The 16,040-nt window shown below is 44.6% G+C and overlaps 1 protein-coding gene across 1 annotated transcript; it reads left to right on the top strand.

Annotated features, from left to right (window-relative positions):
• The first annotated feature begins 356 nt into the window (after positions 1-356).
• On the top strand, positions 357-15,746 carry arhgap45b (Rho GTPase activating protein 45b). The gene is made up of 24 exons (XM_073476245.1): positions 357-758; positions 1,845-2,097; positions 3,391-3,573; positions 5,916-6,059; positions 6,197-6,281; positions 7,806-7,878; positions 8,071-8,146; positions 8,631-8,762; positions 9,187-9,248; positions 9,384-9,494; positions 9,776-9,856; positions 9,945-10,112; positions 10,301-10,438; positions 10,543-10,739; positions 11,484-11,605; positions 11,782-11,868; positions 12,045-12,146; positions 12,247-12,410; positions 12,488-12,676; positions 12,757-12,894; positions 13,169-13,440; positions 13,543-13,780; positions 14,540-14,645; positions 14,865-15,746. The coding sequence occupies exons 1-24, from the start codon at positions 477-479 to the stop codon at positions 15,326-15,328; spliced, it is 3,867 nt and encodes a 1,288-aa protein (XP_073332346.1). The 5' UTR covers positions 357-476; the 3' UTR covers positions 15,329-15,746.
• Positions 15,747-16,040: the final 294 nt, after the last annotated feature.

Below are 16,040 nucleotides of genomic sequence, written 5' to 3'. Positions count from 1 at the left end.
CAGCCAAAACGATCCAAACATGACAGATGCATAAGACGCACCGGCAGCTGCATGATCTCCATGTTGTCATGTGTGTGCGGCAGCAGCAGGTGCACGCGGAGGCGGAAGGCTACCGTGAAAAAGCTTCAGGTCACATGTTGGAAACGCACGTGCGTCAGGACCAACTGATTACCGTGGATGTGAGCGTGTCGAGAGTTTTTTTGTGTGCGCGTGGAAGCTTTTTTTCTTTCTTCATTTCAGCTGAGCTCGGGCTCATCAGAAAGTTTCAGCTTGAGTTGCTCGAGTTTAATTTAAGATCAAAGTCATTAATCTTCCTCAAAAAACTGTGTGACTGACTGGTGTTTCACCCGCGTGTCCCTCCTCCTCCTCCCCCTGAGGGAAACTGCGCGTACGCGCGCGCGGAGCGCAGCGGATGCCGGGAGCGCACAGTTTGCGGTGAGCTGTCTGTGTCTCTGTCAGTGAGCCTGCGCGGCTCGATGTGCGACAGCGGCAGGAGGAAGACAGACAGACACTCGCCGTGGCTGAAGGTCGGCCTGGATGGCACCGAGCACCCGCTGCTGAGCGCGAGAGGCAGAGCACCCAAGTGGCGAGTCGGGGGGTGGGTGGGGGGGCTGTACGTGAAACTCAAAGAGGTCGGGATGGACGGCAAAGGCACCCTGAAGATGTTCACGAGGAAGAAACGGGAACTGATCAAGACGCCATCCATCTCGAAGAAGAGCCGAGCAGGAAGCCCCGGGCCGCAGAGCAGCGCCCAGTCTGTGAGTACATGCATCACTTCTGGTTTCTGCTGTGTGTGTGTGTGTGTGTGTGGTGTGTGAGTGTGTGTGTGTGTGTGTGTGGTGTCAGTCGGATGACCTTCGGCTGGAGGGGACAGGCTGCAGGAAGGGCTCTGGACAAGGGGGTGATTGTGTGTGTGTGTGTGTGTGTCTGTGCTTGTGCGTTTGCATGTGTGGGGACTATAACATCAGATAGAAGTCAGGGTGTGAAACTGGTAGAAACTCCTCAGACACTCATTATGATGCAGCAGTGTCACTTAAATTAGTGTTCAGTTGTTTGCCTCGCTGCTCACTGACTCATCTCCACCACTAAAGCTGTGGCAGTCCCAGGCATACGTGAGTTCGAGCACTCTTGCTAGATCACTTTGAAAAAGATAAATTGTGCCCAAAGTTAGAATGGGGACGAGGCTGTAGGTGGAAGGAGCATGCTGAAACGTGGTAGCAAAAGTAGCTACAACCCTTACTCTACCAGTCAGAGAGTAAAGAGAGGCGAGTCGAAAGGCAAGGACAGGCTGGACATACTGCCCAACAAGCACAACGTATGGCTTAAGCAGGTACGTTGGCGTGCCACAGATGGCAAACACGCAGGGACGCTTTTCTGTGTCGTCTTCGTGAAATATTTGGACTTTTTGTATCGGTGAGTAGGGCTCCTTGGATATGTCAGGCCCAGAACTAGAGTCTGAGTCAAGTAAGAGATGAGATGCATCAACCAGGCTAAAAAAAAAAATAAAAAAAAACATATCCGTGACTTTTTATGTTAGTTTGTAGGCAAAAGAAAAGGTTGTTTCCACTGCTGTAGATATCACTGTTCTTATTCCAAACAGTATAAATGTGTTTCTGTGTTTCTAATCTACACTCTGCTCGGTTTGCCACACCCGTCAACTGCTTGGAGTCAGGAAGTGTTACACAACTCGGCACAGGATCTTGTGAAAGTCTTCATATGTGTGTTTACCAACAACAGCGCTGCTGGGTGTCAGGCCACGAAGGCAGAGAAGAGACGTGCTGGCACCCTCATGCCTCTGAAAGTCACATCATGTGATCGTCTTGACCTTTTCTCTCCTCTCTCAGCTGTCCATCCTGCAGGAGCAGCCTCGCAAAGATGCGGGCGACATCACCCTCTCCTCTTCCCCCATCTCATCTTCCTCCTCCTCTTCAACCCTCACCCCGAGCTCCGCCGGGCTCCAGGACCCGTCCCTGTCCTGCCCCGGCACCCCCAGCCCCCAGCACAGCAAGCTGGCGGCCCTGCAAGGGGTGGGCTGCCCGTCCCCTGTGGCCACTCTGAAGAGGCCGACAGCGCTGAGCAGACACGCCAGTGCTGCAGGTAACCGTTCATCACCTGCTGAGTTAATGAAATCTGCTCAAATGTGATCTTGTTCCGGCCCGCTGTGCGCCGCATTCACATCTGCGGTGAAACAGAAACGGAAAGCAAAATCTCGCTTGCTGCCGTCCGGCAAAAGATACAGAAGTATCCGCTGCCGTCCCATCAGTCTACAGAGCAGCTTCTCTGCTCAGGCTGTGAGACTCCTGAGCTCATTCTCAACACTCCACCCTAAATAGTAGTTTGTGTTTTTGGTAGTTTAAAGAGACTGTCACCTGCATTTCAAATTAACCTTGTGCGTTAAAGTTTGAGCTATTAAAAATTATTATCTGTAGCAGGGCTGCAACTAATGATTGTTTCCATTAGTGATTGTTTTTTTGATTATTCATTAGTCTTAAAACTGTCCCAAAAAAAAAAAAGGGAATAGTCCCCATCACTGAAGCCGAGGCGATGTCTTAAAAATGGTTTGATTGGTCTCAAATTCAAAGATATTCAATTCACAATCGTATAAAACCGAGAAAAGCGGGAAAACATCACATTTAAAGGAATATTTTGACACGCTAGTTCACTTTTTGGTGGAGAATAAGAGGATCAAAACCAATACTCATGACTGTCTGTTCCTTATGAAGCTTCTGCCAGCAGCCGGTTAGCTTAGCCTAGCAAAAGGACTGAAAACATGGGGGAAACAGTTAGCCTGGCTTGGCTAAAGGTAAAAAAAAATTTGCTAACCAGCACCTTAAAGCTCACGTAGTTACACGTTATATCTGGTTTTATTATTTTAATTGTTCAAAAAGTGAAGTGGATAACAACAGTTGACAGTTTTACAGCGGGTGACGTGCTGGACTGTTTCTTGATTGGAGGCAGTTGTGAGGCAATCAACAGATTACAGGAAGTTACTGGTTCTGATTAAGAAACAGTCCAGCACATAACCCCCATCAAACTGCAACTTGTTGATTTTACACTTTTTCTTTTTGTGCAGGTGAAACGAGCATGATATAAAGTCTTTCTCAGTAAACTTTAGAGGTGCTGGGAGGTTGATTTTGTTTTTTTTGGACAGAACCAGGCTTCCCGTCTCCAGTTGTTTCCAGTTGTTGTGCTAAACTATACTAAGGCTGTAGCCCTATACCATATTTAACTGACAGATATGAGAGGTGGAGAGGTTGGGTGATAACTCGGGGCCAAGAACTGGTAGTGTATTTCTCAACTATCACTTCAAGAATTTGGAAATGAAAAATGTTTGACATTTGTGCTCGATATATGACTTTAACACTTCATTTGCTCCCTGTGTCTCTTCAGGATTCCCACTCCAGTCATGGGTGTTCACTAAAGGCCAGGGGAAAGGGGCTCTGACCCCAACTACTCCGTCTGAAGGTCCAGAGAGCACAGCCATCGAGGTCGAGGACATCCCGGCCCTGCTGAGGGACGTGGCTCGCTTCGCCGAGGCCGTGGAGAAACTGAAGGATGTGGTGCTGGCTGAAGGTAAACACACCGACAGACAGACTGAGTTCTGTTTTCGATTACAAGGCAGAGAGACGTGATTGAGGACATGCGTTGGCTCAACATGAATGATGATTGTTTACACCACTGTGGAAACAAAATGCGGCAGTTATGATTTTCATCACTGTGTTGTGTACGTACGTTAGTATGCAGGCAGAACAATACTGTTTGGTTTGGTCCTCCTTCCCTTTGCCTTGCACGCTCCAGTCCATTTTGACTTGCATGAAGCGGATGCGAGGCATCCACATAAGTCAATCTTGCATCAGTCCTGTTCTCAGGCACATGTGCGTTGTGTGTCTGAGTGTGTGGGGTGTGGGGGGGGGAGGGGAAAAGGGCGGAGCAACGGTGCACAAGCACGCTAACAAGCGGCTGTGCGCGTCCTCTCTCCAAATGAAGGGCTGCGTTTCCGCTGCGCCCACAGAGTCGACCGCACTCTTGTCTCCAGCAGGAAGCCAGCTTCTTGTTTACTGCAGCCTCACACACACTCTTCCCCTGTTGCGCGATGCAGCGAGGCCTAAAATGGCAGAACACCTGTACGTGGAGTGAACACCACCCCTTCAGAGGTGATTTCACCTGCTAAACAAACAGGCCAAAAAAGGACCGGTGTTTCAGGAGTCATTAAAGTTGGTTTCTGATGAGAGGTTTGTTTGTGTGTCTTTCTGTCTCCTGTAATCTGGCTCTGTTCCGTCATGTTCTCCACCCAGAGTGAGCTCTTTAAACAGGAAGCCATGATGGATAGCGTCTGACAGAGCGGCCTCGTCCACACTTCCTCCTGCGATAGGCCGGCTGCAGCGGCGTGACGGGACGCGTCCTCTCCGTAATCAGCATTACAATCAGAGCTTCATCCGCGTCACGCCTTCTGATCTCCTCGTGGTTGTTGCGTCCTGTTTTATTTTCTTAACATCAAACATTTTCATACAGTCAATGATTTGTTTTCACCAGCCACAGAAAGCAGATGTAGCACTGCACCCGAATTAGTTTCTAATCTTGCAAAACAATAGCAAAGACCACATCCTCTCTGGCACAACGATCAGGTCACTCAGTTCTTATTGTCTGCTGCTGCTGCTGCGACACTCTGACACACATATTCAGACAGAACGTGGGAGGACGGACGATCGGCTGCCCTCTGGCCTCCTCCCTGAGGTGCTGCGTTGTTTGGAAAAATGATACACACAAGTTGCGACATTAGACTGTTAAAGTGAACGAAACCAGTCCGTGTGCGTATATGTGTATGTGTATGTGTGTGTGTGTCTGTGTCTGTGTAAGGGGGAAATGAGGATGCAGGCAGCAAATGTGTCACCACTGACCTCAAAGCAGACGAGTTGACACTGTGAACCTCGACCCAACCTGTCTGACACTGACTACCCCCCATTATCTCTGTCCTGTCTGCGAGACTTAAAGGAATAGTTCTACACATTTTTGGAGATGGGCTTGTTTGCTCTTGTCTTGCAGAGTGTTAGCTGAGAAGATCAATACCACTCTCACATAGAGCTGCAATGATTAGTAGATAACTCGATTTTTGATTAAAAGAAAATTAGTGGCCAACTGTTATTGATACTGGTAATTGATTCATTATTTCAGTCATTTTTTCAGATTTTAAATGTAAAGATTAGCTGCTTTTCTATCCTATTTTATTCTAAATGAGGAGTATTTGGGTCTTGGACTGTTGGTTGGACAAAAGAAGCAATTTGAAGACGTCGCTTTAGAGCATTTTTCAACATTTTCTGGCATTTCATAAAAAATAATCGATAATGAAAACAATCAGCTGCAGCCCCTCTCTTGTATCTATACAGTAAATTTTAAGCAAAAGCCTGTGGCCGCTTAGCTTAGCTTAGCATAAAGACTGGAAACGCTTTATCTGTGTGAAGATCATAAAATCCGCCCGGTGATTGGTTGCCTCTCTGAAACAAGCTGGAATCAAATAAAATAAAATGGTTTCCGGACAAATCGTTATCAGTTTAAACAAGAACAGTACAAATTAAATTAATCGCCAACTTTTGGTAATGATGAGCTCAATGATTTAATTCCAACTTTTTTAATATGAATATTTTCTGATTTCTTTTCTCCTATGTGACAGTAAAGTAAACATCTTTGGGTTGTGGACAAACAAGACATTTGAGGACGTAACCTTGGGCTTTTGGAAACACTGAACAACATTTCTGACACTTTAGAAACCAAACAACTAATAGATGAATCTATAATGAATAAACGTTTGCAGCAGCCCTAGAACCAGTGTTGTGGTCATTTTTTATAGCCTCTTCAGTTCTTACTGTGTGAATATGTTTTCCTCGTCCAACCACATCTTCCTCCTTCCCTCTCTCCAGGAAAGAAGGAGAGTCAGCGGCCGGTGGCTCACGAGTGTTTGGGGGAGGTCCTGCGGGTGCTGCGTCAGGTCATCAACACTTACCCTCTGCTCAACACGGTGGAGATCCTCACTGCTGCCGGCAAGCTCATATCCAAGGTCAAAGGTCAGTCAGCCGTGCGGAGGAACCTTCAGCAACATACAATTTAATCCTTTAAAACAGTTTATTTCACGTGTACAGTTTGATGTAACAGTTGTGCAGGTGTGTACACTTAAACACAAGCATGGTTGTGATTTTTTCAGGTTTCCACTATGAGGCGTGTAACGAGGCAGATAAAATGGACTTTGAGAAAGCGATTGAAACCATCGCAGTCGCTTTTAGCAGCAAGTGAGTATCTGGGACACCTAAAGTAACCCTGTGGTGATTACTGCTGGCATTGGTGTCGTGATTGCTACAAATACTGTTTTTAAAAAACGGGATTTAGGGACCAGTGTAGCTATGATGGTGTCAAAGCAGTTGTCACCTCTTTTACAGACAGAGGAATCAGGTTCTGTGTGTGTGTCTGTGTGTGTGTGTGTTAATGTGTGTGTGTGTTAATGTGTGTAAAGTTGTCTGTTGTTGGGAATTGGAGAGAGAAGTGCAGCGGTGGTGACACATTTGCATGAGGCAGAGCTGAAAACAGGAAGTGGGTTTTTTTTTCTTCAACCGTATGACACAAAACCAAAACTTGAAAAACTTGCTGTTGACTACCTGGCTGCGAAATGAACAGATTGTTACAAATCAGGGAGGCTATAAATTACAAGAAAGTTTCTCTTTTGATTTGAGGCGTGTGAGGAACAGAGACCAAACTAACTGAAATATGTCAAATCCAATTCTCGCTAATTAAATCCGTTTTTCCAAAGTTAAAGTTTTTTTCTCAATCTTTAAGAATAATATCTTTTTATGATTAAAAGTAAAGCTAGTGTAGAGAAATGTGTAAGTATTGTGTGTATAATTGAAGTATATTGCACCAGCAGTGTATCACATGCTAGTCTGTGCCATTTCAGGGTTTAGACAGCTGTCACAGAGCTTGAGGAGGAAGTGAGCTGGCAGAGACAGTTGAGATCTGCCTGATGAGTCCGTTTCCTCATTCTCTCCTCCCCTCTTCCTCTGTTTGACTCCTTTTCTGGCGTGAACAGAAAAATACCAAGATGAAGCTGCCACTTGTTTTTGTCGAGCTTTAATTTTGGTAAACAAGTCGCATAATTAATCAGAGTGAGAGATGTGATAAGAAGGAGAGATAGAAAAAGAAAGAAAATAATTATTTTTACATTATAGCTTGCTAATAACAAGGTAATAGCTTGATATTAAAGAGGTAATAAGTAATACCAAAGTAACAACTGGGTAATATCGGAATGATATTTATATATCAGGGTCATACAAGGCCACATATTAAGGGTAATGTTGGGGGAAACGAGCGTTTTCAAGTGGTATTGTTGTTGGCGCCTCTGTTGTAAAGATGACTGGATTGTTGCTGTTTTCCTCAAAGTTGCTAAAAACAACAACAGAGGACAATTGGACGTGATTTTATTCAAACGGTGGCAGACAAATTTGTATAGTGATTGCAAACAAGTCCAAACACTGATGGTTTCATTATTCCATATCCATTACACTGTGCAATCCACATTTACTTAAAAATTACACGTTAAAGCAAAACACTTGTCTATTGCCAGTTTAAGATAACGACTAGGCAAAGATATTTAGTAATAATATGTTTATATTTTGGTAACAATATGTCAATTTCTTGGAGGTCAAAATTACTAATTACCATATTATTATTAGCTGAAATTAATCCTCTGTTATGTTGCAATGTTCTCCACATTATACTTCTTTATCTCTATGTGAAGGTGTGTTTGTTGTGTTTCTCCTCAGTGTGTCTGAACTGCTGATGGGAGAGGTGGACAGCAGCACGTTGCTCTCCCTGCTGCCCACTGAGAAGAGCAGGGTGAGTTCATCACTGTTTAAAAACGGCAGGATTATCTCACACAGACGGTCAGAAACTACATCGAATCTAACGTCACCGTACATAAAGTTCTCCCCCCCATATTCCAGTGAAGGAGGAAAAAGAAAACTCCCTCTGTCGTTGATGAGCATTGATCTGTGTTTGTCAGTAATGAATCATCTTTGTGCTCTGTAGTCGATGGAGAACTTGTACACCGCGTCGGGCCACGGATCGGACGGTGGAGCGTTCAGGAGCGACTTCCAGGACATGGGTAGGCAAACAGCTGCTCACCTGCTCACTCACACTCTGTGGCTTGAGTTGTCTTGTTTTCGGTCCCTAAGCGCTGCCATTTGTGATATTTCTGCACTTCCTGTCCTTCGATTCACTCTTGTTTTGTCTTGTCAAAAAGCTACTTTTTCATCATGTTTTTTCATTTACATTAGAAAGTAGTGATCCAGGACACAAGTGACAGCTGCTCGGTTGAACGACTTAGTGCCAGCTGCAGAAACTCTGTCTGTATCCTAGCAAACCAGGAAAACAGACAACCGAATTGGAAATAACTTTATTAAAAGCAGTGACAAATTAGTTTTCACCAAAATAAAACACAGGATGTTTTGAGATCTTCACAGAATCTTCACACCTCGCTGCAAACATTTGCCTCTCAAATCATATTTGGGAATAACCTTTTATGTTGCCATAGCAACAAATAGTGCTTGTTCCTGTGTAGTGACCTGTGTTTGTGTGTTGACGTGCAGGCAGAGTTGAGGAAGTGGATGTGATCCTCCAACGCAGCGAAGGAGGGGTGGACTCGGCTCTGCTCTATGCCAAAACCATTTCCAAGTACATGAAGGACCTGATGACCTACGTGGAGAAGAGAACCTCGCTGGGTGAGTGGGAGCGCCGAAGGTATTTCCAATCGGCAGGAAATTAATTGATAAGAATGTTACTTATGCACCAAAAAAAGACTTGATTACAGCTTAAAAAATGTGAAGATTTGAGTCATTTTCTTTTTATTGGTGGTGTATTTTAAGATTAAAAAAAAAAAGGGGGCGGGGTATTCAGATACAGATATGTTGCATTCTGTAGAATGTAGCCCATTTTTTAACCATCAGATATCTCCAGGTCCCTCTCCCATTTCTGTTGGTATTTTGTTGACATTTCATGAGCTAAATGATAACTCGTGACTAGATATAAATTAACCAATGATTAAGATGCCCAACACATCAAGCAGCCCTAGTAAGTGAGCCACTTGTTAACACACTGTCCTTTCCATTAAGCTATTAATGATTTCTTTTCTTCTGTTTTTACCAGAGACTGAGTTCTCCAAAGGCCTCCAGAGATTATACCAGTCCTCCAAACACAGTATCACACATGTAAACCTCATTTTTTCCCCCTCCTCACTGATTATCTGTGATATTGAATGTATTTAAAACTAGGATGAACTTAAACCCTCTGTTTATGTTGGCTATCAAACCTTATCTTTGTGCGTTTGTGCTCGCTCCCTCCAGCCCCACATGCCCCTCTACTCCATCTACTCTCTGGCTCTGGAGCAGGACCAGGAGCAGAGCGTTGGGCTGCAGCAGGCCACCACCACCCTGCACAACCAGACCTTCATCCAGGTAAACTTCACTGAGGTTTGTTGCAACATGAATTCAGTGTTGGGGAGTAGTGAACTACATGTAAGAAGTTCAACTACTGAAACAGTTTTGGGCCATAAAAAGGCAGGAATGATTTATATTCATCATTGCTTCAGTACTGTAATTCAAAGATGAAATTGCTTACACTTTTCCATCAGTAGTGGTTTTTTTTGGTTGTAAACAGGTGAGAAATTTTTGCAATAAACTTCTGCGACAGCCACTCATGGCGGCTGGTGTTGATCTGTGCATGTGTGTGTCTGCAGCCTCTGTTGCAGCGTCGACAGGAGCATGAAAAAAGACGTAAGGAGATCAAGGAACACTGGATTCGAGCGAAGAGAAAACTGGTACGTTCTCTTTATTTTGTATATGTGAGCACAGATACTGTTAGAGTATCTCATTTAAGTAGAGATATGGAATTATTTCTCTGTATAGATTGAGTGTGAGACGAACCTGCGCAAAGCCAAGCAAGCCTTCATGGTCCGCTGCGAGGAGTATGACAAGGCCAAAACGGCAGCGTGCAGAGCTGAGGAGGAAGGAGGAGGATCTACAGCGAAGTCTGTGGAGAAGAAGAAACGATTAGAAGAGGAAACTCGCAACAAGGTTCTTATCCTTAACTGTATTTTATCTGTTGTTTCAGACCTTTATCACAGTGACATGTGGTCACGTGGAACCTGAAATTTCGTTTATCTGGCTGCCACAATATCACAACTGACACTTCATATATCTGTGTACTAATCTGTCAGATTAAAACAGAACACAGTAAGAGCATTTAAAATTTGTGCGTGCAGGCAGACGAGGCGGAGGCCACCTACCGGACGTGTATAGCAGACGCCACCACTCAGCAGCTGGAGCTGGAGCACACAAAGGTCACAGTGCTGAGACAGCTGCAGGACGTCGTCAAACAGAGTGACCAGACCCTCCGCTCGGTCAGAACACACACACACACACAAACATGTCATAGACCTTATTGCGATGGTGTCAAACATAAGCTCTTTCCTGACACTTGATGTTGTATTACTTCCTCCATCAGGCGACCATCTCATACTACCAGCTCATGCACATGCAGACGGTGGCCCTGCCGGTCCACTACCAGACTCTGTGTGAGAGCAGTAAGCTGTATGATCCAGGACAGCAGTACGCCGCCCACGTGCGAGACCTGCAGTTGCCAGAGCAGCCGAATGTTCACTACACATTTGAGAACTACTGTCCCTCCAGTTCATCGTCACAGTAAGAGCTTCAGTCAGAGCAACAATTATCTAGGTTTTTAATCGAAAACCTTAAAGAAAAAGCTCAACATTTGGAAATACACATATTTGCCTTGTTGCTGAGGGTTAGATGAAATGATTAATGCCGCTCTTACTGTGTGTCCGTACACTATAAGTCAGCAGCCCGTTGGCTTAGCTTAGAAACAGAACACTGGAAACAGATAGGAAACCTTAGGCTAGCTCTGTCCAAAAGGTAACAAAATCCCCAACTCTAAAAGTTATAAATTAACATGCGATATCGACAACAATGTCTCTGGAGTGTTACTGCTGGTTGCCTGGCAACCCCACAAAAGGACAACAAACTCATTTTGCCGGCCAATAAATAGTTTAACACATGTTCCCCATTGAATCACAACCTGATGTTTCTACACTTTACTTTTTTGCACAGAGTTAACAAACGAGACACAACACGTTAATTAGAGAGCTCTAGAGGGTGCTGGTTGGCAGATGTTAGCTATGTTTCCGTCAAAGGAAGTTTCCACCACAGGGACCAGGAACTAAAATGATTTCCACGGACATTAATTTACCACCTAAAAAGAACCGGCTGCTTTCCAAAAGTACAGGAGCTTTGGGGGTTGGGGCTTTCAGTGGGGAATATATCTGATTGGTCGAGTACTTGCAGGATTTAATTCAATTAGATTTAGATTAAAAATATATGAATATAAAATAAATAAATGAAATGTGTTATAATTCCACTTTGTTGCAGCCATGGCCACAGACCAAGGAATGACAGTTTCAACACAGAGCCGACGAGCCACACAGACAGCCCTGCCACCAGTGTGGACACAGCAACTGGAGACAACAGAGAAACTGAGACTCAACGCAAGAGTAAGTGTCTCCTGCTGCTGCTCCGGGTGTTAGGATAACAACCACATGTTCTTTTAAGCCAAGCTTTGATGGTTTTAAGTAACCAATCTAAAATGAAAGCTGGCTAAATAGCCATTAAACCCATTATCCTCCTCATACTGACTATTCTTATATCATTGTCACCTTGCTATCCTCAGGGCAGGGCCACAAGTCATGGGGTTCAACAGTGAGCGATGACAGTGTTGGAGGTGAGGGAGGCCTGGAGTCTCCTTCTGCCAGCACAAGTGAGTATATGCATTTTGTTCTTGGTGTAACAGATTCACAGAAGCATATCTCATTTGTGAATTACCATAAAGGGGAATTTCATAGTTGTTTTTTTTTCCCCCTTGGCCACTTAAAGAGTAAGTGTGAGTTTTTTTTGTACATGAGAGCGCAGATTAAAACCATATGTAAATCCCAGGTGACATCAGTAAGATTGCTCGGACGTCATCCACTGGAACAATGTCGTCCAATGAGGATGCAGATGAGAAAGACGGGAATGTGACGTCATTTGAAAGTCAAAGTAAGAGTTCAGATTTTCCTCTGTTCTGTCTTATTTGTACAAATGTATTATTGTAGTATTAGTTTCCTGGAGTGTGTGTGACGTGGGTCTTTGTCTTCAGATATCAACGGCATGGATCCTGATGTGGTGGTGTCCACCAGACCTTTCCGTAACATCGGCTTGTCTAAGGCGGCGCAGACCCACCGACTGAGGAAGCTACGGACTCCTTCGAAGTGCCGCGAGTGTGACAGCTACGTTTACTTCCAGGGGGCTGAGTGTGAGGAGGTGAGAAGTCCTTCAGGATACAGATGTTATCTTATTGATGATTAGACCGGGTTCAACACCTTCTTCTCTGTTCTCAGTGTTTCCTGGCGTGTCACAAACGCTGTCTGGAGACTCTGGCCATCCAGTGCGGCCATAAGAAGCTGCAGGGCCGTCTGCAGCTGTTCGGCAGGGAGTTCTCTCAGGTAGCCAGCTGTGCCAGTGACGGCATCCCCTTCATCATCACCAAGTGTATCTCTGAGATAGAGAGACGGGCGCTCAAGATGAAGGTGAGAAAGCGTATTTCAGAGTAAGTGTTGGATATCTGAATCTGACAGAAGTATTTAAACTGTGTGCTTCTTCCTCGCAGGGCATCTACAGGGTGAACGGGGTGAAGACTCGTGTGGAGAAGCTTTGTCAGGCCTTCGAGAACGGCAAGGAGCTAGTAGAGCTGTCCCAGTGTTCACCGCATGACATTAGCAACGTCCTCAAGCTTTACCTGAGACAGGTACACATACAAGCCAGCACGTGCAAGAGTACAACTCGGCATGCTTAAGTGTTTCATGGCCCCTGGAATCATAGAGTGAACAACTACACCTGATTTTTATTTATTTATTTATTTATTAAGATATAATAAAACATTTATTTGTGTGTTCTCACAATCCTTCTTTTAATTATCTAGTTAAATGTAATTTCTCATAATTAAAAAAATGTTCTCTCTTGTTCCTCCATATGTGTCCTTGCTTAACGCCCTGTTCCTTTCCTGTCTCCGTCACCCTCAGCTGCCAGAGCCCATCATGCCGTTCCGCCTGTACAACAGCCTGATGGGTTTGGCCAAGGAGAGTCTGCAGAGTGAAGCAGAAACCCCAGAAGCTGAGGAGGCCGAGTCGAACAGTACTAACCCGTCAGTGGGCAAGAGCCCAGAGCTGGTGGATCTGGGCCCTGACACCGACCCAGAGATCCTGGTCCTGGTGGACAAGCTGAAGGAGCTTCTGAAGGACCTGCCCAAGGCGAACATCGCTACGCTGCGATACATCATTCGCCACCTCCGGAGGTGGGTATTTAGAGAAATTTAAAAAACGTCAGGAAAATTAAAGACCAGGCTCGTTGTTAACTAATTTATTTATTCATCCTTCACCTATCTTCATCCTGCCAGGATCGCAGAGCTCGAGGACGATAACAAGATGAGTCCCAGTAACTTGGGGATTGTGTTTGGTCCCTCCCTGATGCGTCCCCGTCCGACCGGGGCTACGATATCCCTGTCCTCTCTGGTTGATTACCCCCACCAGGCCCGCATCGTGGAGGCCCTTATCGTCTTCTATTCATCCATCTTCCAGTCCAAAACCTCTCAGACCCACAAAACAAGCCGCACTGCTTCCACCTCCACTCAGCAGGTACGATTCCACAGGATTTTTCTCTCCGATTATGTATTTGTATAGTTTATTGCCCACTGCAATAAACTGTAGGGCACTTTTTATCTGAAATATGAAGGCAATGAATGAATAGACAATGATCCTGTAGATTTATGACGCCAAAGATAAATATAGGCTTGTTTCTTCTTTGCATTGCAGCATAACATATCATTCAGTTGAACTGAGCTAGACTGCTGTACAGATGATGCCATTGTAGGAGTATATTTGAATTCCAGCATTTTCCTAACTTTGAAAACTTAATTCAAGGGCATTTTCCAAACTTTCCAGCCTGTGTACAAACCGGCTAAAATTTGTCCTTCAACCTTTTTTCTTTTTTTTTTTTTATGTATAGGATTTATGACCAATATACTCATTAGCAATTGTTAGCAGGCTAACATGCCAAACCAAGATGGTATACGAAGTTGAAGAGAGAACTTATAAGACCCTCAGGAGTCCTCCTTTAGCAAATGTTAGTTTACCACAGAGAAAGGGCAGCCTGTTTTTACTGAATGAACAATGGTCTTACAGAGAAGCTGCCAATAATTTATGAGCATGAACAAAATCTGATGTAACTCAAGAAGAGGTAAACAAAAACCAACAGAAGTAGTCAAATGTCAGCAAATCCATTTCCTCATCCAGAGTTGGGACCTACAAACCACTCTTCCCTCCTGATTTGCATGTTTGTTAACAGAAGTCAAAGACCTCTCACATAATTCTCTTTTCCTCCCCCTGCTGGTTCAGGAGAGTATTGCAGATGATAAGGTGGAGAGCTCTGCTGATGGAGAGGAGGATGGAGGCAGAGAGGAGCAGAATAAACCAGAGTCCGACAAGATGGAGGAGGGATGTGGTAAGTTGTATAACACCTTGGTTACCTAATACTGATATAAATGTAAATGAACTAACTTCCCTTAAATCATAAGAAGTTCCCTCATGTTCGTGTAGTTTTCATTGAGTTCATGTTGTTTTAAAGTAGGCACAATACACATTTATAACTTCTAAAAATTGTAAAATGTAATGTAAAATTGTCTATCCATGTGTAACCACTGGCCTCTTTATCTCCATTCAGGGAGCTCTTTAGGCTCTCTGGGGTCCAGTGAACAGCTTCCCGACTCTGATTCTGAGGTGGACGAGAACGGCCAGAGGCACTCCCGCAGACTGCAGAAGCAGGAGAGCGAGGTGAGCATGGACGACGACCAGCTGAGCTACAGGGACAGTCTGGACCTGTCGAGTCAGTCTGTAACCCAAACCGACCCAGAACAAGAGGCAGAACAAGAGGCAGACCAGGACCCCGACAACCCAGAGGGAGTGGAGCCCCCCGCACTGCCAGACAGCGGGCCACCAGACGACGAGACTGGGGCAGAGCAGGAGGAGGAGCTGAGTGCCTCTTTGGCTGAGCTCAACGTGAACCAGTCCAACAACAACTACCCATGTTCCCCCGTATTGAGCCTGTCAGGGCTTCCACTCGCACGTCTGTGTGGAAAGAAATTACCCCTGACCAGAAACAGGGACAGTGAGCCAGAGTTTGTCTGATATCATCAAAATCAGTTTGAGTTGAGTGGCAGGATTCTGAGGAAACTGGGAGGATTATAGTGTTGTGTACATCAGGGTCAAATTTAATGTTTTTAACCTGCTTGCTTACTGCTGTTTGATGCAATTACTCCTGTCATTTCAAGAGGTTATGATTAAAAATGTATTTTTCTGCCAGTTTGTATTTTAAAGTGTTTTACTCATTGCTCTTACAAGCTTATGGAAAGGTGGGTAGCTAGTCACATGAGAATGTGTGCAATGTGCAAAATTTCCAAGCGATTTCCCTTTAAAAGTGCTGCTGGTTTCATTTCAGCACTAAAATTAATAAAAAAAATAATTTAGCAGTTTCATATAAATGTTGCCTGTATTGCCTTGATATGGATGTTTGGTCTATTTTAATAAACATTTTATTTTAAACTTGTCTAAGTGATGTTACTCCATTCAGTCTGTGTGTATTTTACAAGTCAAAGAAAAGACAAATGGGGAACAGTTGACGTAGAACGAGCAGGAACAAAATGAGCAGTTACAACCCCTGATGAGAATTCTCAGTGATGTATTACTCTGCCGTGGTACTAGGGAGGGCACTAGGGGAACAGTTCACGATTAAAAGAGGAGGTACTGTTATTTGACCTGCGAGACAACAACCAGACCAGTTCTATAAGCTTGAGTCTACAGCAGCTGCGGCATGGCTTTCAAAAGGAAAAAGAAGGTAGGC

The sequence above is a fragment of the Pagrus major genome, chromosome 11 (assembly GCF_040436345.1).
Source record: "Pagrus major chromosome 11, Pma_NU_1.0".
NCBI lineage: Eukaryota > Metazoa > Chordata > Actinopteri > Spariformes > Sparidae > Pagrus > Pagrus major.
The sequence above is the reverse complement of the archived record's forward strand: the minus strand, read 5'-3'. Positions and strand labels throughout refer to the sequence as shown.